Raw genomic sequence first — 24,814 nt, forward strand, 5'->3', positions numbered from 1 at the left:
TCACTCTGTCAACCAGGCTGGAGTGCAGTGACGCAATCTCTGCTCACTGCAACCCCCGCCTCCCGAGTTCTAGCGATTCTCCTACTTCAGTCTCCCAAGTAGCTGGAATCCTAGCTGTGCGCCATCATGCTCTGCTAATCTTTTTGTATTTTATGTAGAGATGGGGTTTTGCCATGTTGACCAGGCTGGTCTTGAACTCCTGGCCTCAGGTGATTCACCCGCCTCGGTCTCCAAAAGTGCTGGGATTATAAGCCACCGAACCGTCCAGTGGGAGGATCCCCTGAGGTCAGGCGTTTGAGACCAGCCTTGGCAACGTAGTGAGACCCCCATATGTACAAAGAATTGAAAAATTAGCCAGGTGTGGTGGCTCACACCTGTAATCCCGGCACTTTGGGAGGACGAGGCGGATGGATCACTTGAGGTCAGGAGTTTGAGACCAGTCTGACCAACATGGTGAAATCCTATCTCTACTAAAAACCTGAAAAATGGCTGGGCGTGGTGGTGCATGCCTGTAATCCCAGCTATCCAGGAGGCTGAGGCAGGAGAATTGCTTGAACCCAGGAAGTGGAGGTTGCAGTGAACGGAGATCTTGCCATTGCACTCCAGCCTGGGGTGACAGAGTGAGATTCTGTCTCAAAAAAAAGAATGGGTCTCAGTATGTTTCCCAGGCTGGGCTGCTGACATTTTGCTATTGGTCTTCCAGCCTCTGGAACTGTGGGAGAACTGGGTTTTGAGCCAGCCAGTTAGTGGAAATTCACAGGAGCCCCACAAATGAACACAGAACCTGTTCAATCCCTAAGACGATTACTTCGGGCTCGTGACCGCTGAGCTTATTGGTTTGGGATGAGTTCTCCACCCGATGACTCAAGGATTCATGGAGATTATTTAGGGCTGCAGAAACGTACGCAAGAAGCCAGGGAATTCCCACACGCTTCCTGATCCCCTAATAAGCTTAATGGAAATTTCTGGAGCGATCTGTGTTTGTTTCATTACTGGGCAGCTGGCAGGGAGCTTCAGGCAGCCTCCGTGAGCAGGTGGCTGGCAGGCTGTTACCAGCTTGGTAGCAGGCTCCGTGCGCCTTGAAGCAAACATTGCGGGGACTCCGGAGGCCACTGCTGGATTGCAGAGAACATGAGTTCCTCGGAGGATCACTGCTATCGCCTCCTCACTGACTACGCAAACGGCTTCATGGTGTCACAGGTAGGACATTTCTGCAAATAGATGCTGGACACAGACTCGGTGCTGCAAAGAAACATCAGCACCGAGACAAAGAATCCCTTAGCAAGGCAGTTTTTACATCCAGGGCTGCAGGAAGGGGACCCTCGCTGGCCATCGTGCCACGAGAGTACAATGAACAAAGGAAAACACACACATGTATCCCTGACGCATGTGGGGTCGTCCTTCCTGCCATGTCTGAGTTCCTTGGGCCGGAGCCAGACCTCAGCATCTAAACTAAAACCCGACTGGCTGAAAACTTAAAACTTTTCTAAACAGGTGACAGCCACGGAGAGCTGGGACCCGCCTGTGAGCACGTCCAGCTCTGATATCTCGGTGAAAGTACAAGGACGTAGAATGTCCTACGTGCCTGTGAGCTCGAGTGTCTAACAGCCACATAGGATGGGGCTTCACAGAGAGTTATTAGCACACTTATTCTTTAACAAGAAAGGAAACTTTAAGAAGGAACCTTTGTGCTTCCCACAGCTATCCTGTGTGCGACGTGGAGGAGGGGATAGACTTCCGTTCATCACACTCATGTTCCACTATTGGGAGCATCGATCAGGAAAAATGACGAGTGTCAATCATTTTAGCAGGTTTATTAGCCCACGTTAAAGGTGTGCACCCGTGACACAGCCTCAGGGGGTCCTGAGACCATATCCCCAAGGTGGTCGGGGCGTGGCTTGGTTTTATACACTTTGGGGAGACCTGAGACATTGTGGGAAGTAGAAAAGTTCCTTTTTGAAGTTTCCTTTCCTGTTGAACAGTAAGTGTGCTAACAGCAGCCTGCCTTTGCCTCGTTTGAACACCTGCGGCCCGCTGGGGCTGCTGACCGCTGGTTCAAAGCCAGCCAGTGGTTCACAGTGGTGTTCAGGGGGGTGGTTTGTTGGGTTCTTTCTTTAAAAAAAAATTATTAATAATACTTTAAGTTCTGGGGTCCATGTGCAGATCATACAGGACTGTTAATAGGTACACACATGCCATGCTGGTTTGCTGCATCCGTCCCCCCATCATCTCTGTTAGGTGTTGCTCCTAATGCTCTCCCTCACCAATCCCCCATCCGCTGCTAATCCTCCCCTAGCCCCCCACCTCCTGCTATTCCTCCCCTAAGAAATTCCCATCAGTGATAGACTAGATAAAGAAAATGTGCCACATAGACACCATGGAATACTATGCAGCCATGAAAAAGGATGAGTTCACGTCCTTTGCAGGGACAGGGATGAAGCTGGAAACCATCATTCTAAGCAAACTCACACAAGGACAGAAAACCAAACACCACATGTTCTCACTCATAAGTGGGTGTTGAACAGTGAGAACATAGGGACAGAGGGAGGGGAACATCACACACACGTGGGTTCCAAATCTTGGGAGAAAAGTCACTTCAGTGCACATGATACCACATATTTTATATATACTATTTTATCTATATAATATATATTACATTATTATATTATATATGTATAATTTGTATACATATAAACTGCAATATACATGTCACAGTTTAATCTAGAATAAACAAATTTATAAAGACAGAAGGAACAATGGTCACCACCCAAATGCCCATCAAGGATAGATTGGAGAGAGAAAATGTGGTAGATATACATTGTGAAATACTATACACCCATGAAAAGGAACGAGATCATGTTGTTTGCAGGAACACAGATGGAGCTGGAAGCCATTATCCCCAGCAAATAACACAGGAGCAGAAAACCAAATACCACATGTTCTCACTGATAAGCGGGAGTTGAAGAATGAGAACACATGGCCACAGGGAGGGGAACATCACACACTGGACCCGTTTGCGGGGGCAGGAGGTGGGAGAGCATCAGAAAAAAAGCTAATACATGCTGGGCTTGATACCTAGGTGATTAATTGATCTGAGTGGCAAACCACCACGGCACACCTTTACAAATGTAACAAACCTGCACACACTGTACATGTACCCTACAGCTAGATATGAAAATTCAATTGAAATTAAAATAATCTGCCGGGTGCTGTGGTTCACGCCTGTAATCCCAGCACTTTGGGAGGCCAAGGCGGGCAGATTACATGAGGCTGGGAGTTTGAGACCAGCCTGACCAACATAGAGAAACCCCGGCAAAAATACAAAATCAAGCCGGGCGCGGTGGCGCAGGCCTGTAATCCCAGCACTTTGGGAGGCTGAGGCGGGTGGATCACGAGGTCAAGAGATCGAGACCATCCCGGTCAACATGGTGAAACCCCGTCCCTACTAAAAATACAAAAATTAGCTGGGCATGGTGGTGCGCGTCTGTAGTCCCAGCTACTCAGGAGGCTGAGGCAGGAGAATTGCTTGAACCCAGGAAGCAGAGGCTGCGGTGAGCCGAGATCGCGCCATTGCACTCCAGCCTGGGCAACAAGAGTGAAACTCTGTCTCAAATAAATAAATAAATAAATAATACAAAATCAGCTGGGTGTGGTGATGCATGTCTGTAATCTCAGCTACTCAGGAGGCTGACACAGGAGAATCACTTGAACCCAGGAGGTGGAGGTTGAGGTGAGCTGAGATTGGGCCATTGCACTCCAGCCTGGGCTACAAGAGCGACACTCCATCAAAAAAAAAAAAAAAAAAAGAAAAGAGAAAGAAAAAGCATTTACTATCTTGATAAACTGATCATAAGGTTGAAAATACGCTTGTTATACAGACTCAAGTCTTATCAGGTGCTAAGAATTGCGTCCAGGCCGGGCGCAGTGCCTCACGCCTATAATCCCAGCACTTTAGGAGGCTGAGGTGTGTGGATCACCTGAGGTCAGGAGTTCGAGACCAGCATGGCCAACATGGTGAGAAAGCCCATCTCCATTAAAAATACCCAAACTAGCAGGGCATGGTGGCGCGTGCCTGTAATCCCTGATACTCTGGAGCCTGAGGCAGAAGTGTTGCTTGAACCCGGGAGGTGGAGGTTACGCTGAGCCGAGATCACGCCACTGCACTCCAGCCTGGGAGACAGAGTGAGACTCCGTTCCCCCCCAAAATCAATGATTTTTAAAAGATGAGTAAAAATAAAAATGCCTGTTTTCCATAGTGGTATAGTCTCATTTGACTATGTCTCAAAAATAAATAGACAAGGGACAGCGGGGGGAGGGGGGAGCTGGGGAGGGATAGCCTGGGGAGGGATAGCCTGGGGAGAGGGGGAGCTGGGGAGGGATAGCCTGGGGGATAGCCTGGGGAGGGATAGCCTGGGGAGGGATAGCCTGGGGAGGGGGGGAGCTGGGGAGGGGGGAGCTGGGGAGGGATAGCCTGGGGAGGGATAGCCTGGGGAGGGGGGGAGCTGGGGAGGGAGGGAGCTGGGGAGGGATAGCCTGGGGGGGGGGAGCTGGGGAGGGATAGCCTGGGGAGGGATAGCCTGGGGAGGGATAGCCTGGGGAGGGGGGAGCTGGGGAGGGATAGCCTGGGGAGGGATAGCCTGGGGAGGGATAGCCTGGGGAGAAGGGCCAAATATGGGTGAAGGGGAGGAAGGCAGCAAAACACACTGCCATGTGTGTACCTATGCAAATGTCTTGCATGTTCTGCACATGTACCCCAAAACCTAAAATGCAATTTAAAAAATAAATAAATAAACAAAAATAAAAATTAAAAACACCTCCCTCCCCAGCCCGACATGGCGTGCGTTTCTACAACTCTGGTTCCCAAGAGGCTGAGTGCTGACCTTTTATTTCTGTCCCTTCCGGAAGGTTCTCTTTGCTGCCTGTGAGCTGGGAGTGTTTGACCTCCTCGCAGAGGCCCCAGGGCCCCTGGCCGTGGCTGCCGTGGCTGCAGGAGTGGGAGCCAGCTCCCACGCCATGGAGCGCCTGCTGGACGCCTGCGTGTCCCTGAAGCTGCTGGAGGTGGAGATGAGGGGAGGACAAGGTGAGGACACGGGCGCTTTGGAGGAGGCCGTGTAAGTGGGCACCCTCGGCGTCCCACGTGTTCTGTAAAAGCTCCCAGGTCGGGAGCGGTGCCTACCAGCACTTTGGGAGTCCAAGGCGGGCGGATCACCTGGGGTCGGCAGTTCGAGACCAGCCTGGCCAACACAGTGAAATCCCTTCTCTAATTAAAAAAATACAAAAACTGGCCGGGCATGGTGGCTCATACCTGTGATCCCAGCACTTTGTGAGGTCGAAGCAGGCAGATCGCGACGTCAGGAGATTGAGATCATCCTGGTCAACATGGTGAAACCCCATCTATACCAAAATACAAAAAAAAAAAAAAAAAAATTATCTAGGCGTGGTGGCATGAGTCTGTAATCCCAGCTAGTTGGGAGGCTGAGGCAGGGGAATCACTTGAACTCAGGAGATAGAGGCCATCCTGGTCAATATGGTGAAACCCTGACTCTAATAAAAATACAAAAATTAGCTGGGCGTGGTGGTGGGCGCCTGTAATCCCAGCTACTCAGGAGGCGGAGGCAGACAATTGCTTAAACCTGGGAGGTGGAGGTTGCAGTGAGCGGAGATCGCGCCACTGCAGCCTGGGTGACAGAACAAGACTCTATCTCAAGAAAAAAAAAATACAAACATTAACTGGGGGTGGTGGTACACAAGTGTGGTTCCAGCTACTCTCAAGGCTGAGGCAGGAGGATTGCTTGAGCCCAGGAGTTCAAGATGAGCCAGGGCAACATAGCAAGATCCCATCTCTACAAAAAATACAGACTTAGCCAGGCATGCGGCACGAGCCTGTGGTCCTAACTACCTCAGCAAAAGGCTGAGGCGGGAGGATCGCCTGAGCCCAGGGGTTCGAGGCTTCAGAGAGCTGTGATCATACCACTACACTCCAGCCTCGGCAACAGAGGAAGACCCTGTGTCAAAAGAAAAATCCAGGGCCGGGCGTGGTGGCTCACGCCTGTAATCCCAGCACTTTGGGAGGCCGAGGCGGGTGGATCATGAGGTCAAGATATCGAGACCATCCCGGTCAACATGGTGAAACCCCGTCTCTACTAAAAATACAAAAAATTAGCTGGGCATGGTGGTGCGCACCTGTAGTCCCAGCTACTCGGGAGACTGAGGCAGGAGAATTGCCTGAACCCAGGAGGCGGAGGTTGCGGTGAGCCGAGATCGCGCCATTGCACTCCAGCCTGGGTAACAAGAGCGAAACTCCGTCTCAAAAAAAAAAAAAAAAAGAAAAAAAGAAAAATCAAGAACAAAAACCCGCCATTTATGTGAATGATAGGGTTGGCTGGATTTTTTGTTTATTTTTATTTTTTTTGTGAGATAAGTTTCAGTCTTGTTGCCCAGGCTGGAGTGCAGTGGCACAATCTCGGCTCACTGCAACCTCTGGCTCCCGGGTTCGAGCGATTTTCCTGCCCCAGAATCTAAAGTGGCTGGGATTACAGGCATGAGCCACCTCGCCTGGCCGAAATGCATATTTGACTATTTGACTTCTTTCTCTAGTATATCTTTTTTTTTTTGGCAGGGGGAGGGGGATGGAGTCTCACTCTGCCGCCCAGGCGGGAGTGCAGTGGCACGATCTCGGGTCACTGTGTAGTCTCCACCTCCTGGACTCAAATGATTCTCCTGCCTCAGCCTCCCGAGAAGCTGACACTACAGGCATGTACCACCACGCCTGGCTAATATTGGCATTTTTAGTAGAGACGGGGTTTCGCCATGTTGGCCAGCCTGGTCTCGAACTCCTGACCTCAAGTGATCTGTCCGCCTCGCCCTCCCAAAGGGGTGGGATGACAGGTGTGAGCCACCGTGCCTGGGGTCACTAAGTTATTTTAAACGTTCTGTGGAATATGATGTGTTTTCTCTTATGGCTCATCTTCGTTTGTACTCGCTCCACCCAAACTCTCAATGGGATTTGTAGAAGCTGAACCCACTTGGGGTGCCAGCTGCCCGGGGTCCCCTTTGTGCCTTCCGTAGAAGCCCCTGGATGTAGGTAGGGGCGTCGGCGCTCCCAGGTGAAGATTATGTGGAAGTCTCCGTGCTGGCGTGCTGGGGAGCGTCCGCCCAGCAGGGACTTGGAATCTCACTGCTTTTTCTCCATTTTCTTTGTGTGTTTTTCAGCTTTCTATGGGAACACGGAGATGTCCAGAGTCTACCTGAGCAGGGTCAGCCCGACCTCACAGTGCAGTATGCTGCTGTACATGGCCAGGACCACTTACCATTGCTGGGGCCACCTGGCACAGGCTGTGAGGTAGGGATTGTATCCAGGCAGTGACCGAGTCTCAGGACTCCCCCTGGGGGGCTCGTGAAGGGGCTCACTGCAACCTCCACCTCCTGGGTTCAAGAGGTTCTCCTGGCCAGGTGCGATGGCTCACGCCTGTAATCCCAGCACTTTGGGAGGCCGAGGCGGATGGATCACCCGAGGCGGGGAGTTCGAGACCAGTGTGACTAACGTGGAGAAACCCCGTCTCTAGTAAAAATACAAAAATTAGCCAGGCGTGGTGGTGCATGCCTGTAATCCCAGCTACTTGGGAGGGTGAGACAGGAGAATCGCTTGAATCTGCGAGGTGGAGGTTGCAGTGAGCCGAGATCACGCCATTGCACTCCAGCTTGTGCAAAAAGAGCGAAACTCTCAGAAAAAAAAAAAAAAAAGATTCTCTCGTCTTGGCCTCATGAGTAGCTGGGATTACAGGCACCCGCCACCACACCCAGCTAACTTTTGTATTTTTACTAAAGAGGGGTTTTGCCATGTTGGCCACGCTGGTCTCGAACTCCTGACCTCAAGTGATCTGCCTGCCTTGGCCTCCCAAAGTGCTGGCATTGCAGGTGAGCGCCTGGAGGAGGTAAAATGGCAGGTTTCCTGCAGGAGCAAACATGACCTTGCTAGAATTGCTCACCCAGAGCAGGTGGCAGAAATGACTTGGTGTTGGCTGACAGAGCTCACCCGTTTCTGCTGGGATGTGCAGGGATGTGCCCCCAGGTGAAAGTCATTCGTGCTGCTTTGGCAGAAGGAGAAAGGAAGAGAAGGAAGAGGATTCAGAACAGGGGTGGCTTGAATTGTTCTAGGCTGGTGCACAGGTAGTTGAGTTTTTACGCCATGTGCAGTGGCTCACGTCTGTAATTCCAGCACTTTGGGAGGTTGAGGCGGGTGGATTACCAGAGGTCAGGAGTTTGAGACCAGCCTGGGCAACATAGTGAAACACTGTACCAAAAATACAAAAATCAGCCTGGCACGGTGGTGGGGACCTATAATCCCAACTACTCGGGAGGCTGAGGCAAGAGAATCACTTGAATTCGGGAGGTGGAGGTTGCAGTGAGCCAAGATCTCACCACTGCACTCCAGCCTGGGAGACAGAATGAGACTCCATCTCAAAAACAAACAATGTAATTGTTTTTTTTTTTTTTTTTGCCATTAAAAGTAATGGTAGGCCTGGTGCAGTGATTCACACTTGATATCCCAGGACTTTGGGAGGCCGAGGCGGGTGGATCGCGTGAGGTCAGGAGTTCAAGACCAGCCTGGCCAACTTGGTGAAACCCCGTCTCTACTAAAAATACAAAAATTACTGGGGTGTGGTGGCGGATGCCTGTAATCCCAGCTACTCAGGAGGCTGAGGCAGGAGAATCACTTGAACCTGGGAGGCAGAGGTTGTTTATGGAGAGCTGAGATTGCACCATTGCACTCCAGCCTGGGTGACAGAGCGAGACTCTGTCTCTAAAATAAAATAAAATAAAATCCATTTTATGAGACGTTATGGTTTATAAGGGGTGACTCCACAGGCCCCTTAGATAGGAATTTGGGCAAGGAAGAAAAAGATCAGAGTTCGTCTTCAGATTGAAACAGGCAACAGCCTTTTCTCTCTTTTCTTTTTAATTTTTTAATTGCATTTTAGGTTTTGGGGTACATGTGAAGAACATGCAAGATAGTTGCATAGGTAGACACATGGCAGTGTGATTTGCTGCCTTCCTCCCCTTCACCTATATCTGGCATTTCTCCCCATGCTATCTCTCCCGAACTCCTCATCCCGCACTGTCCGTCCCCTATTTCTCTCCAACAGACCCCAGTGTGTGATGCTCCCCTCCCTGTGTCCATGTGTTCTCATTGTTCAACACCCGCCTATGAGTGAGAACATGTGGTGTTTGGTTCTCTGTTCTTGGGTCAGTTTGCTGAGAATGATGGTTTCCAGGTTCATCCATGTCCCTGCAAAGAACATGAAGTCATCATTTTTTATGGCTGCATAATATTCCATGGTGTATATGTGCCACATTTTCCCTGTCCAGTCTATCATCGATGAAAAATGGAAATCAAAACCACATTGAGATACCATCTCACACCAGTTAGAATGGCGATCATTAAAAAATCTGGAGACAACAGATGCTGGAGAGAATGTGGAGAAATAGGCACACTTTTACACTGCTGGTGGGAGTGTAAATTAGTTCAACCATTGTGGAAGACGGTGTGGCGATTCCTCAAGGACCTAGAAATAGAAATTCCAATTGACCCAGCAATCCCATGACTGGGTATATATCCAGGGGATTATAAATTGTTCTACTATAAGGACACATGCACACGAATGCACATTGCAGCACTGTTTTCTCTCTTTTCTTAGAGAAGGCAAGAACCAGTATCTGCGGACCTTCGGAGTTCCCGCAGAAGAGCTTTTTACAGCCATCTACCGGTAACGTCCGTCACTTCAAAACCAACTCACGTGTGTTTATTTGGCCGGATGCGGGGTCTCACGCCTGTAATCCCAGCACTTTGGGAGGCCGAGGTGGGTGGATCACCTGAGGTCGGGAGTTTGAGACCAGCCAGGCCAACCTGGAGAAACCCCATCTATACTAAAAATACAAAAATTAGCTGGGCGTGGTGGTGAGTGCCTGTAATCCCAGCTACTCAGGAGGATCAGGCTGGAGACCCACTTAAACATGGGAGTCTGAGGTTGCAGTGAGTTGATACGGCACCACTGTACTCCAGCCTGGACACTTAGCAAGACTCCGTTTAAAAAAAAAAAAAAAAGGCCGGGAGTGATGGTTCATGCCTGTAATCCCAGCACTTTGAGAGGCCGAGGTGGGTGGACCACGAGGTCAGCAGTCCCAGGAGCTCTGGGGAGGAGAAGGAAGAACCCTCCCGACACCACAGCTCTGTCCGCCTCTGTGTCCACCCATCCTTCCTGCCTCCATCTCACCTTCCTTCATTCCTAGTTTCTGCCTTTTCTGTCTCTCTCTCTCTCTTTTTTTTTTTTTTAGATGAAGTGTCGCTCTGTCACCCAGGCTGGAGTGCAATGGTGTGATCTCAGCTCACTGCAACCTCTGCCTCCTGGGTTCAACTGATTCTCCTGCCTCAGCCTCCCAAGTAGCTGGGACAACAGGTGCACAGCACCACATCCAGCTAAATATTGTTCTTTTTAGTAGAGATGGGGTTTCACCATGTTGGCCAGGCTTGTCTCGAATTCCTGACCTCAGGTGATCTGCCCGCCGCAGCCTCCCAAAGTGCTGGGATTACAGGTGTGAGCCACCTTGCCTGGCCATTCTGCCTTTTCTCTAACCTCCTCTCCCCAACCTGAATTCCCACTTTCTGGGACCCATGCCCCAGGATGTGAAGACTCCCCCACTTCCCGGATTCGTCCTCTGGAGCTGAGCTCTGTGGGTGGGTCGGTGGGGGGACATATTATTGACTTTCTTCTTAAATGTTGGAAATAGACGCTCAGTGTGGCAAAGAAACATCAGCCCTGAGACAGAGGATCCCTCAGCAACGCAGTTTTTACTTCCCGGGCAGCAGGGAGGGGACCCTCACTAGCCATCGTGCCACGAGAGTACAATGAACAAAGGAAAACACACACATGTATCCCTGACGCACGTGGGGTCGTCCTTCCTGCCGTGTCTGAGCTCCGTGGGCCTGAGCCAGACCTCAGCATTTAAACTAAAACCCGACTGGCTGACAACTTAAAACTTTTCTAAACAGGTGACAGCCACGGAGAGCTGGGACCCGCCTGTGAGCACGTCCAGCTCAGATATCTCGGTGAAAGTACAAGGACGTAGAATGTCCTACGTGCCTGTGAGCTCGGCGTGTCTAACAGCTACGTAGGATGGGGCTTCACAGAGAGTTATTAGCACAGTTATTATTATTATTATTATTATTATTTTTGAGACAGAGTTTCGCTCTTGTTACCCAGGCTGGAGTGCAATGGCGCGATCTCGGCTCACTGCAACCTCCGCCTCCTGGGTTCAGGCAATTCTCCTGCCTCAGCCTCTCCAAAGTAGCTGGGATTACAGGCGAGCGCCACCATGCCCAGCTAATTTTTGTATTTTTAGTAGAGACGGGATTTCACCATGTTGGCCAGGATGGTCTTGATCTCCTGTTCTTGAAATTCACCTGCCTCGGCCTCCCAAAGTGCTGGGATTACAGGCGTGAGCCACCGCGCCCGGCCAACACACTTACTCCTTAACAAGACAGGAAACTTTAAAAAGGACCTTTTCTGCTTCCCACAGTAAACATCCTAACTCCTCTTCGGATAGAAATCTATACCGATGGTGGCTTCCAGAGAACTATGGTCTGTTCTGATGGGACTCCAGGTTCTCCCGGAACTGGGTACATTTTGGTGGCTGACCTAGGGTTCCCCCGTCTCCAGTCACTTATCTCTCTGTGTCACATGCAAGGCTGCCAGGCGCACCCACGTGGCACAAGTATGCAAGACTGCCAGGAGCACCGGCGTGGCACACAGCTCTGTTCTTGGCAGGGGGTTCTCCACGTCTCTGCTCTGGACGCTTGCCTGAATCTTCGCCACCTTTTACAAGCTTGCTTCTGCACAGCAGGTCCGAGGGCGAGCGAGTGCAGTTCATGCAAGCTCTGCGGGAGGTGTGGAGCGTGCACGGGAGAAGCGTGCTCACCGCGTTCGACCTGTCTCTGTTCCCGCTCGTGTGCGACCTCGGTGGTAAGTATCCTCCACGCAGAAAACCTCAGACCTGTTTCTCTTGTTCTGTATGGAGAGTGTGTTCATAGTGTCCTTTATTTTCCGCATTTTTTTTTTCGAGAATAGCCTTTGCTTATTCATTCAATACAAGTTTTCTTATAAAAAATTTTTGTCACCCAGGCTGGAGTGCAGTGGTGTGATGATAGCTCACTGCAGCCTTAAACTCCCAGGCTGGGTGCCCTTTCCTCCCCTCCCCTCCCCTTCCCTCCCCTCCATTCCCCTCCCCTCCATTCCCCTCCCCTCCATTCCCCTCCCCTCCCCTCCATTCCCCTCCCCTCCCCTCCCCTCCCCTCCATTCCCCTCCCCTCCCCTCCCCTCCCCTCCATGCCCTTCCCTTCCCCTCCATTCCCCTCCCCTCCCCTGCATTCCCCTCCCCTTCCCTCCCCTCTCTTCTCCTCCCCTCCCCTCTCTTCCCCTCCCCTCCCCTCTCTTTCCTTCCCCCCTGTTCCCCTTCCCTCCCCTCCCTTTCAATCCCCTCACTCCCCTCCCCTCTGTTCCCCTCTCCTCCCCTCCCCTCCCCTCCCTTTCCATCCCCTACCTCCCCTCCCTCCCCTCCCCTCTGTTCCGCTTTCCTCCCTTCCCCTCCCCTCCCCTCCCATCTCCTCCCCTCCCCTCTGTTCCCCTCCCCTCCCCTCCCCTTCACTTCTCTTTTCTGTTCTTTTTTTTTTTTTTTTTAAAAAGAGGGAAAAAGGAATATTACTTCATTCCTAAAATGGGTTTCAATAATGGCAGATCAATATTTTGAGTGTTTAAAGTGGTTAATGCATATTTTATGTGTTTAAAATGGAGACCTCTATTGTGTTTATTTGTTCTGGCTCTGAGTTCAAGTCCTGAATACCGTTATCAATTTGTTGTCTCGTTGAATCTAAATCTCATTATGTGTCTTATGTATCTGGGTGTTAAGATCTCTTATTGTTGCATTAATCCTTTTACCCTTGCATCCTTGTAGCTTTGAAATCTATTTTATTAAGTGTGAGAATTGCAACTCCTGCTTTTTATTTATTTATTTTTGCTCTCCATTTGGTTGGTGAATTTTTTTCCATCCCCTTGTTTTGAGTCTTTGTATATCTTTAGATATATGGTTAGATTTTGTGGATAATGTATATTTTATGTGTTTAAAATGGAGAGCTCTATTGAGTTTATTTGTTCTGGATCTTAGTTCCAGTCCCGGATATCGTTATCAATTTTCTGTCTCGTTGAATCTAAATCTCATTATGGGTCTTATGTATCTGGGTGTTAAGATCTCTTATTATTACATTAATCCTTTTATCCTTGTAGCTTTGAAATCTATTTTGTCAAATGTGAAAATTGCAGCTCCTGCTTTTTATTTATTTATTTTTGCTCTCCATTTGGTTGGTACGTTTTTTTTTCCAACCCTTTATTTTGAGTCTATGTATATCTCTGGATATACCGTTAGATTTTGTCTGTATCTTTTGATTGGGAGATTTGGTCGATTTAAATTTAGGGTTGCTGCCGTTTGATATTAACTGGCTATTTTGTCCTTTTGTTGATAAAAATTCTTCTTTATGTTAATGCTCTTTACTTTTTGGTGTATTTTTAGAAAGGGTCATACTGGTTGTTCCTTTCTGTGTATAATGCTTCTTTTAGAAGTTCTTGTAAAGCAGGCCTGGTGGTAATAAAATCTCTGAGTACTTGCTTGTTCCTAAAAAATTTTATTTTTCCTTCAAATGTAAAGCTTAAATTGGCAGGATATGAAATTCTGGGCTGAAAGTTCTGTTGATTAAGTATATTGAATATTGGCCCCCACTCTCTTCTAGCTTGTAAGATTTCCGTTGAGAGATCTGCTGTAAGCCTAATAGGCTTACCTTTATGGGTAACTTGATCTTTCTCTCTGGCTGCCCTTAATATTTTCTCCTTCGTTTCGATCTTGGTGAATCTAACGATTATGTGCCTTGGGGTTGGTCTTCTTGAGGAATATCTTTGTGGTGTTCTCTGTATTGCCTGGGGTTGAATAGTGTCCTGCTTTGCTAAATTAGGAAAATTTTCTTGGATAATGTCCTGGAGAGTATTTTCCAGCTTGAATTCATTCTCTCCGTCACATTCAGGTACACCAATCAAGCGTATATTAGGTCTTTTCACATAGTCCCATATTGCTTGGAGACTTTGCTCATTCCTTTTTATCCTTTTTTCTCTATTCTTGTCTTGTTGTTTTGTTTCATTAAGTTGATCTTCGACCGCTGATACCCTTTCTTCTGCTTGATCCATTCGGCTGTTTAAGCTTGTACATGTTTCACTAAGTTCTCGTGTTGTATTTTTCAACTCCATAAGTTCATTTATATTCCTCTCTATATTGTCTATTCTTTTCAACATTTCATCTAACCTTTTTTCCAAGTTCTTAGTTTCTTTACATTGGGTTAGAACGAGTTCCTTTAACTCCCAGAAGTTTCTTATCATCCACCTTTTAAAGCCTACTTCAGATAATGGAACACAGTCCTTTTCCATCAGGGCTTGTTCCGTTACTGATGAGTCCTTTTCCATCAGGGCTTGTTCGGTTGCTGATGAGTCCTTTTCCATCAGGGCTTGTTCTGTTGCTGATGGGTTCTGACCTCCCCTCCCATCCCCTCCCCTCCCCTCCCCTCCCCTTCACTTCTCTTTTCTGTTCTTTTTTGAGATGAAGTCTCGCTCTGTCGCCAGCCTGGAGTGCAGCTCACCGCAACCTCCACCTCCCATGTTCAAGTGATCCTCTTGCCTCAGCCTCCTGAGTAGCTGGGATTACAGACACCCACCACGACACCCGGCTAATGTTTGGTATTTTTAGTAGAGAGGAGGTTTAACCATGTTGGCCAGGCTGGTCTCAAACTCCTGACCTCAGGTGATCTCGCCGCCTCGGCCTCCCAAAGTGCTGGGATTATAGGAGTGAGCCAGTGCACCCTGACTGGACATGCTTTTCAAATACAAACCCCACAAACCTGAGCTCACACCTGGAGCACCTCGTCCAGCCCATAAAGCTGTCAGGCTCTGGGCCGTGACCCCCCTGCCCTGTGTGGTCCTCTTACTGCACGGGTCCCCGGAGCAGCTCCTGGCTGGTAGAAGGCTCTTTGCAGGGTGGGGAGCTTCTTCAAGGTGATGGCCATCAGTCACTGTGAGTAGAGGGAGATGATAGAGGTCAAGGTCCCCCTTGCCTGGGGAGGAGCTTGGGAAGAAAATCACCGAGAAGGAGCACGGGCCGGAGCTGTCTGTGGTCCTCCTTGGACTTCGTGTACCTGGGCCTTGCCACGGCGCCCTTCATACCTGTTGGCCGTGCTTGGCTGGGCCGCTGCGCCAGCCACAAGATCACACGGTAACTCAGCGTCCACGTGGGTCAGCGCAGCCAGGAAGACCAGACGAGTTCAGGGGCCCGCAGGCAGTCACGTTACCATCCATCCCAGACACGGCGGACGGACCCAGTGTCCCAGGTCGGATTCTTCACGAGTCCATGGTGGATGGAGGGTGAGCAGCGTCTGATGGGTTCACCTCTGAGGCTCAAACACACCTTGTCCACTTCACCGCAGGTGGGGCTGGGGCTCTGGCCAAGCAGTGCCTTTGTCTGTACCCTGGATGTCACATCACCGTTTTTGACCTCCCAGAAGTGGTGAGGACGGCAGAGGAGCACCTCTCACTCCCGGAGGAAGAGCAGATCGGCTTCCAGGAAGGTGGGTTTGTGTCTCTCGGGGAAGCATAGACATGTCTGAAGACTTCTTTGATTTTTATTTTTTTTGGCACAGACTCTGGCTCTGTCGCCCAGGCTGGAGCACAGTGGCGCAATCTCAGCTCACTGCAGCCTCCACCTCATGGGTTCAAGTGATTCTCCTGCCTCAGCCTCACTAGTAGCTGGGATTACAGGCACGCGGCACCACCGCGCCTGGCTAATTTTTTTGTATTTTTAGTAGAGACGGGGTTTCTCCATGTTTGCCAGGATGGTCTCAAACTCTTGACCTTGTGATCTGCCCGCCTCAGCTCTCCAGTTAGAGAGGCTTTACTGCAGGCACCTGGGGCCTCACAGCTACTCGGGAGGCTGAGGCAGGAGAACCACTTGAGCCTGGGAGGCGGAGGTTGCAGTGAGCCGCCATCACGCCACTGCACTCCAGCCTGGGGGACAGAGTGAGACTCCGTCTAAAAAAAAAGTAATAAAGAAAAAAGGAGTCATTTTAGCAGGGCGCTGTGGCTCACACCTGTCATCCCAGCACTTTGGGAGGCCGAGGCGGGCGGATCACCTGAGGTCAGGAGTTTGAGACCAGCCTGGCCAACATGGTGAAACCCCATCTCTACTAAAAATATAAAAATTAGCTGGGCGTGGTGGCTCATGCCTGTAATCCCAGCACTTTGGGAGGCCGAGGCAGGTGGATCACAAGGTCAAGAGATCGAGACCATCCTGGTCAACATGGTGAAACTCCATCTCTACTAAAAATACAAAAAATTAGCTGGGCACGGTGGCGCATGCCTGTAATCCCAGCTACTCGGGAGGCTGAGGCAGGAGAATTGCCTGAACCCAGGAGGCGGAAGTTGCGGTGAGCCGAGATCACGCCATTGCACTCCAGCCTGGGAAACAAGAGCGAAACTCCGTCTCAAAAAAAAAAAAAAGAAGTCTTTCAAATGACCATATGATGGTGTGACCGACTGACTAAGCGAACAGCTTTGATTGCAAATGCCAGCCTACTAACTGGCTTCCCCAGAGCAGCACCACCCACTCTCACCGGAATCTTCAGACTTTTTCTAGAACGATCCACAGGATAAATATTGTATCTTTTGCAGCCCCAGAGGCGGAACTGAGAATAGTTAAGTAGCTGCTTGTAGAAACGAGAGAAAACACATTTCTACCGTTTTTTTTTTTTTTGGAGACAGGGTATGATTCTGTCTCCCAGGCTGGAGAGCAGTGATATGACCATTAGCTCACCGCAGCCTCCACCTCCCAGGCTGAGAAGTGACCCTGTGACCTCAGCCTCATGTGTAGCTGGAATTACAGGCATGTGCCACCATGCCTGGCTAAATTTTTGTATTTCTAGTAGAGATGGAGTTTCCCCACATTGACCAGGCTGGTCTCGAACTCCTGACCTCGTGCTTCACTTTGGTAGTGCTGCGATTACAGGTGTGAGCCACCGCGCCCTGCCAATAACATGATTTTTCAAAGGAGAAGGAGAGAAAGAGGACACACGTATCACTCAGTATGTTCTGATTTTCCTTCTGAGCCTTTTTGGTTTTGAAGACTCGCTCTGCAGGTCACTAGCCTGGAAGACCCGGGGAAGGCATGACCCGTGCAGCTGACCTTTGGTACCTGGGTTTAGTCACATGGGGCTGGATTATGGGCTGACGTTGGGGTGCCTGCCATATGTTCCAGGGGATTTCTTCAAAGACCGTCTTCCGGAAGCAGACTTGTACATCCTGGCCAGGATCCTCCACGACTGGGCGGATGGAAAATGCTCACAGCTGCTGGAGAGGGTCTACCAGTCTTGCAAGCCGGGTGAGCGGTGGGGTTGCATTTCAGCATGTGAGTGACTCAGGGCAGAGCTGCAGGAGTGATATTTAGAAGGCAGGGACTGAACTCGTCCCACGGGTAAGCGTAGACGTCTTGCCAATAGATTTCTTTTTAGACCTACCATAAATAGGCTCCTAATTTCTATCTATTGAGAGAACCACAGAAAGATGGAAAAAGTGAAACGTTTTGTGAAATGTCTCAGAACGGTCTCGCTTTGCTGAAATTCTTTCCGAATTAGGCTAGTATTTGTTTGGGTGATGAAAACAGTGCCCCACTGACTTCCGAGGTCCTCCCAACCTGATGGTCCGTGAGAACGTGACACAGCTTCTGTGTGTGTGACGGGGACTATGCCTGTGTGTCCTTTGAGGTCCACCCATCCTGATGGTCCATGAGGATGTGGCACAGCCTCTGTGTGAGTGATGGGGGCAATGCCCGTGTGTCCTGTGAGGTCCACCCATCGTGATGGTCCATGAGGACATGCGCACAGCCTCTGTGTGTGTGATGGGAACAGTGCCCCGTGTCCTGTGAGGTCCACCCATCCTGATGGTCCATGAGGATGTGGGCACAGCATCTGTGTGTTTTGGGGACAGTGCCCCAGTAACTTCTGAGGTCCACCCATCTTCATGGTCCATGAGGACGTGGGCACAGCGTCTCTGTGTGTGTGTGTGTGTGTGTGTGCGCGCGCGTGCGTGTGTGTGATGGGAACAGTGTCCCCTGTGTCCTGTGAGGTCCAGCCATCCTGATGGCCCATGAGGATGTGGGCACAGTGTCTGTGTGTTTTGGGGACAGTGTCCCAGTGACTTCTGAGGTCCATGCATCTTCATGGTCCATGAGGACATGTGCACAGCCTCTGTGTGTGTGTTTGTGTGTGTTTGTGTGATGGGGACAGTGTCCCCTGTGTCCTGTGAGGTCCACCCATCCTGATGGTCCACAAGGATGTGGAAAGAAAGAGGCTTTCTGTCTCTCTCTTTCTGCCTCAGTCAGTCCTATCTGTCTCTCCTGTATGGGACCCTTCCTATATTTCACAGACCATAAGGATGGCCAGACCTCAGAGGAAGGTGGGGCACTGTCCCCGTCATACACTCAGAGGCTGTGCCTAGCTCTTCATGGAATATCAGAATGTATGGACCTCACAGAATAGACAGCACAGACACTGTCCCCTTCACACACATCCAGAGGCAGTGCCCATGTCCTCTGTCCCCATCACACACACAGAGGCAGTGCCCACGACCTCTGTCCCCTTCGCACACACAGAGAGGCAGTGCCCACCACCTGTGTCCCCTTCACACACACACAGAGGCAGTGCCCACTTCCTTTGTCCTCTTCACACACAGAGGCAGTGCCCATGTCCTCTGTCCCCTTCATACACACACAGAGGCAGTGCCCACGTCCTCTGTCCCCTTCATACACACACAGAGGCAGTGCCCACGTCTTCTGTCCTCTTCACACACAGAGGCAGTGCCCATGTCCTCTGTCCCCTTCACACTCACACAGAGGCAGTGCCCACCTCCTCTGTCCTCTTCACACACACAGTGGCAGTGCCCATGTCTTCTGTCCCCTTCACACATGCACAGGGGCAGTGCCCATGTCCTCTGTCCCCTTCACACACACACAGAGGCAGTGCACACCTCCTCTGTCTCTTTCACACACAAACAGAGGCAGTGCCCATGTCCTCTGTCCCCTTCACACTCACACAGAGGCAGTGCCCATGTCCTCTGTCCCCTTCACACACACACAGAGGCAGTGCCCACCTCCTCTGTCCTCTTCACACACAGAGGCAGTGCCCACCTCCTTTGTCCCCTTCACACTCACACAGAGGCAGTGCCCATGTCCTCTGTCCCCTTCACACTCACACAGAGGCAGTGCCCATGTCCTCTGTCCCCTTCACACTCACACAGAGGCAGTGCCCATGTCCTCTGTCCCCTTCACACTCACACAGAGGCAGTGCCCATGTCCTCTGTCTCCTTCACACTTGCACAGAGGCAGTGCACACCTCCTCTGTCCCCTTCACACACACAGTGGCAGTGCCCACGTCTTCTGTCCCCTTCACACATGCACAGGGGCAGTGCCCATGTCCTCTGTCCCCTTCACACACACACAGGCAGTGCACACCTCCTCTGTCTCTTTCACACACAAACAGAGGCAGTGCCCATGTCCTCTGTCCCCATCACAGACAAAGGCTGTGCCCATGTCCTCATGGACCATCAGGATGGAAGGACCTTACAGGACACAGGGCACTGTCTGTATCACATACACAGAAGCTGTGCCCACGTCATCATGGATCATCAGAATAGTGGACCTCACAGGACACAGGGGCACTGTCCCCAACACACACACACAGGCTGTGCCCACATCCTAATAAACCATCAAGATGGGTGGACCTCTGAAGTTACTGGGGCTCTGTCCCCACACACACAGAGGCTGTCCCATATCTTCATGAACCATGAAGACAGGTGGACTTCAGAAGTCACTGTGGCTCTGTCCCCATCACACACACAGAGGCTGGGTCCACGTCCTCATGGACCATGAAGATGGGTGGACCTCAGAAGTCCCTGGGGCACTGTTCCCATCACACACACAGAGGCTGTGCCATGTCCTCATGGACCATGAAGATGGGTGGACCTCAGAAGTCCCTGGGGCACTGTCCCCATCACACACACACAGGCTGTGCCATGTCCTCATGGACCATCAACATGAGTGGACCTCAGAAGTCCCTGGGGCACTGTCCCCATCACACACACAGTGGCTGTGTCCATGTCCTCATGGACCATCAAGATGAGTGGACCTCAGAAGTCCCTGGGGCACTGTCCCCATCACACACACAGTGGCTGTGTCCATGTCCTCACGGATCATCAAGATGGGTGGACCTCAGAAGTCCCTGGGGCACTGTCCTCATCACACACACACAGGCTGTGCCAACATCCTCATGGTCCATGATGAGTGGACCTCAGAAGTCACTGTGGCTCTGTCCCCATCACACACACAGTGGCTGTGCCCACATTCTAATGAAACATCAAGATGGGTGGACCTCTGAAGTCACTGGGGCTCTGTCCCCCCACACACAGAGGCTGTGCCCACATCCTCATGGACCATGAAGATGTGTGGACCTCAGAAGTCCCTGGGGCACTGTTCCCATCACACACACACAGGCTGTGCCATGTCCTCATGGGCCATGAAGATGAGTGGACCCCAGAAGTCCCTGGGGCACTGTCCTCATCACACACAGCTTGCCATGCGCTTGTGTGTCATATGGACTGTGCCTGTCCCTTTCTAGGTGGTGGCATTCTAGTCATTGAAAGCCTCCTGGATGAAGACAGGCGAGGTCCTCTCCTCACGCAGCTCTACTCTCTGAACATGCTTGTGCAGACGGAAGGCCAGGAGAGGACACCCAGCCACTACCATGAGCTCCTGTCTTCTGCTGGCTTCAGAGACTTCCAGTTTAAAAAAACGGGGGTGATTTATGATGCCATTTTAGCCAGGAAATAACTTTCCTTGTCATCGGAAATGACCATCTGCTGGGAAAAGGTCTTGACATACGTGTGATGGGTTGTATATTGTTTACTGAGAAACGGTGGCAAGAAACTCCGTGTGTCCCCAGGCAGAAAACTGTTCAGAGTGTTCTAGAAGACTGAACTGTATGTGCTGGTCATGCACTTGCTAAACCAACTCCCGAAACACTGGATACATGATCTTGTCCCCATTGGCGACTGGCAGAGTGCTTTCTGGCTTATTTCTATTTTACTAGTGAACACGCCCTATCTGCCTGTTGAGTCTCTTTATTCTGAGAAGGAATATTGAGCACCTGCTTATTAAAAATGATCACCTGTTCTCAAAAGCATAAATACATGGGTGAGAGTCTGCTCTGTGCTGTCAGCTGGGAGATGCTGTCAGCCCCCCTGATGTCACACTCTGATTGCCACTTTTGCTCTGTGTCTTTGTGTGTGTTTCTTAATTCCTGCAGTGCCACCTGGGTTTGAGTCTCCACGACCGAGCTGGTCTCAGAAACCGTTGAAGCGTACAAGCCATAATAATAAAGAGATGTATCTCCACTGCCTTCTTCTTGGTGACATGACGAGTGACAGGAGGTTTATGTGGACAGGGTGTGACTGCCTCTGCTTCAGTCAGTACCAGGCTGATGGGGGGATTGTGAGTTTGGCATTGGCATTGACTGTAGGCAAAGTTTTGGTCCTCTTCTTGCTGTAAGGAGGGAGGGGATCCTGTGTTCGCCTTGATAGATGTCTGTTAGAAGCTTCACCCTGAAGCCGGGCACGGTGACTCACGCCTGTAATTCCATCACTCTGGGAGGCCGAGGCAGGTGGAACACAAGGTCAGGAGTTCGAGACCAGCCTGAGTAACAGGGTGAAACCGCATCTCTACTAAAAATACAAAAATTAGCTGGGCGTGGTGGCGCATGCCTGTAATCGCAGCCACTCAGGAGGCTCAGGCAGGAGAATCGCTTGAACCTGGGAGGCGGTGGTTTCAGTGAGCCAAGATCGTGTCATTGCACTACAGCCTGGGCAACAAGAGTGAGACTCCATCTAAAAAAAAGGAAGCAGCTTCACCCTGAACAACAGAACTTTGGCACCAGTGCTGGAGGTGGTGCCTATGGGTATCTATGAAGCAGAAGGCTGTCCTTTCAGGCTGCTTTCTACAGCTCTGTGACTTATTAGTGAGGCCATTTCTTCTTTCTTTTTACTGACGGAGTCTACTCTGTTGCCCAGGGTCAAGTGCAGTGGCATGATTTCTGCTCACTGCAACCTCTGCCTCCTGGGTTCAAGCAATTCTCCTGCCTCAGCCTCCTGAGCAGTTGGGACTACAGGTGCATACCAGCATGCCTGGCCATTTTTTGTTGTATTTTTAGTAGAGACGGGGTTTCACCATGTTGACCAGGATGGTCTCTATCTCCTGACCTCGTGATCCGCTTGCCTTGGCCTCCCAAAGTGCCGGGATTACAGGCATGATCCACCACGCCCAGAGTAGTGATGCCATTTCAAAAGTGACAAGACATGTATATGTAACACATAGCATGTGTGGCATGTATGATGTATGTGTGACATGTGACACGTAACAGGTATGGCATGCATATGTTATATGTGACAACATGCACTCTATATGTAACACATAACATGTATAGTGTGTATGTCACACATGACATGCATGTCACATGCAACATATAACATGCATGACGCTCATGTCTATGTAACAAAACACACATACATGCACATGTTATATGTGACACAAAACACATGACATACACAACACACATGTCATACATGTTATACGACACACGCCATACCTGTCACACGTGACATATGGCATACATGCTATATGTTGCCTATGACTGCAAATAACATACATGCCACACATGCTATCCTGCATATACACGTCATGTTATGTTACATGTAACATGCCTGCTATATGTCATATGCCACACATGCTGTTACCCACGTCATACACATGTCACATGCATGTGCCACACACAACATACATGTTGCATGCCACACGTAGCACATGCGTGTCGTAAGTGCTACATGTTTTACACAGCACACACCATACATGTCATATATGGCATGAATGCACATTATGTCACATGTGACATGTCATGCATGCCATGTGCGACATATAAGGCATGTATGACACGTTGTATATGACATAGCATGTATATGTGTATGCGACACGTGACACATAGCATGTATGACATGTGTTGCATTGAACTTAGCACAGAAAGTCAACACCAGAACAAAAGTATGCCAAATTGCAGGGTTTATTGCCGGCGACCACGGAGGACTCACGTCTCTCCAACCCGTGGCCCTGAATGAAAAGAAACAAGACCTTTTTATACCCGCAAAACCACCTTGGGAGTGGGGGTGGAGATGGGAATGAAAGCTGTCAATCACCTCCCAGGCTAAGACGAGGGTGAGGGGCTTCAGACATTCCGAGGGCCAGTGGATTCAAATCACCTTCTGGGCGGAGAGCAGGGTGAGGGGGTTCCGGACATTTCAAGGGCCAGGGGACTATTTGACATTCTGATTGTTATTTAAGGGTTCACAGATGCTAAGATTAGCATTCATTTACACATCGTCTGGGTAGGGGTGGGATCCATAGATTTTCAGTTGCTTGGCGCCAGGATGGAATGATCTGGGGGTGCTTACTCTGGGAAACAAAGGCCAGCAATTCTGGCAGATAAGAGAAGGTATGCAGCTTTACCTCTCTTTGCACCCTGCAAATGATCTAGCAATTTACAGAAACCAAGGTTAGCAGTCCTTGAGGAGAATGGAAACATTTTTGTCTTTTATAAGATGGCAGTATACAGGTTCCAACTTAAGTTAGCTATATCACACATGTATCTTCTATATGTGGCATATAACATGTATGACGTGTGTGTTATATGTGACAAGGTGTATGCAATGTATATGTTATGTGTGACATGTAACATGTATGGCTATGCTTTTATATGTTATACATGTATATGATATATAACGTATAAATGTATACAATATGTAAAATATGTAAAACATATATATAAAATATAAAGTATGTATTATGTATACATAATATTTAATTAGACGGAGTTTTGCTCTGTCACCAGGCTGTAGTGCAGTGGTGTGATCTCCGCTAACTCTAACCTCTGCCTCCTGGGTTCAAGCAATTCTCTTGCCTCAGTTTCCCTAGTAGCTGGGATTACAGGCACCTGCCACCATGCCTGGCTATGTTATTTTGTATTTTTAGTAGAAACAGTGTTTCACCATGTTGGTCGGGCTGGACTTGAACTCCCGACCTCGACCTCCCAAAGTGCTGTGTGAGCCACCACACCCAGCCAACTGCAATATTTTAATAATGAAAGTGTGTGTACACATACATAGATACAGATGGTTTCCAACTTATGATGGTTTGATGTACAGCTTTTCAACTTTATGATATTTATCAAGATAGTAAATGCCTTTTTTTTTTTTTTTAATGGAGTTTCACTCTTATAGCCTAGACTGGAGTGCAACGGCCCGATCTCAGCTCAGTGCAACCTCCACCTCCTGGGTTCAAGTGATTCTCCTGTGTCAGCCTCCTGAGTAGCTGAGATGACAGACACGCACCACCACGCCCAGCTGATTTTGTATTTTTGCTGGGGTTTCTCTACGTCGGTCAGGCTGGTCTCGAACTCCCAGCCTCAGGTGATCTGCCCGCCTTGGCCTCCCAAGGTGCTGGGATTATAGGCGTGAGCCACTGTACCCAGCCAACTGCGATGTTTTAATAATAAAAGTGCGTGTATAGATACATAGATACAGAT

At 49.9% G+C, this 24,814-nt stretch overlaps 1 protein-coding gene across 2 annotated transcripts; it reads left to right on the top strand.

Moving 5' to 3' along the window:
- The first annotated feature begins 988 nt into the window (after positions 1-988).
- On the top strand, positions 989-21,581 carry ASMT (acetylserotonin O-methyltransferase). Of its 2 annotated transcripts, none has more exons than XM_078363253.1 (8): positions 989-1,200; positions 4,906-5,080; positions 7,213-7,342; positions 9,699-9,767; positions 11,899-12,020; positions 15,572-15,712; positions 17,395-17,517; positions 20,807-21,581. In XM_078363253.1, the coding sequence occupies exons 1-8, from the start codon at positions 1,132-1,134 to the stop codon at positions 21,016-21,018; spliced, it is 1,041 nt and encodes a 346-aa protein (XP_078219379.1). In that variant the 5' UTR covers positions 989-1,131; the 3' UTR covers positions 21,019-21,581. The 2 variants fall into 2 exon arrangements, with proteins under 2 accessions (XP_078219379.1, XP_078219380.1); XM_078363254.1 differs by having other exon boundaries at positions 11,902-12,020.
- Positions 21,582-24,814: the final 3,233 nt, after the last annotated feature.

Source organism: Callithrix jacchus, chromosome X (genome assembly GCF_049354715.1).
Source record: "Callithrix jacchus isolate 240 chromosome X, calJac240_pri, whole genome shotgun sequence".
Taxonomy (NCBI): Eukaryota; Metazoa; Chordata; class Mammalia; order Primates; family Cebidae; genus Callithrix; species Callithrix jacchus.

Excerpts from the sequence above, each read along its gene's own strand:
- ASMT (XM_078363253.1), top strand. The coding sequence starts at position 1,132 with ATGAGTTCCTCGGAGGATCACTGCTATCGCCTCCTCACTGACTACGCA. Across the intron at positions 1,201-4,905 it reads ACGGCTTCATGGTGTCACAG|GTTCTCTTTGCTGCCTGTGA; the intron begins GTAGGACATTTC and ends CCCTTCCGGAAG. Across the intron at positions 5,081-7,212 it reads GGAGATGAGGGGAGGACAAG|CTTTCTATGGGAACACGGAG; the intron begins GTGAGGACACGG and ends TGTGTTTTTCAG.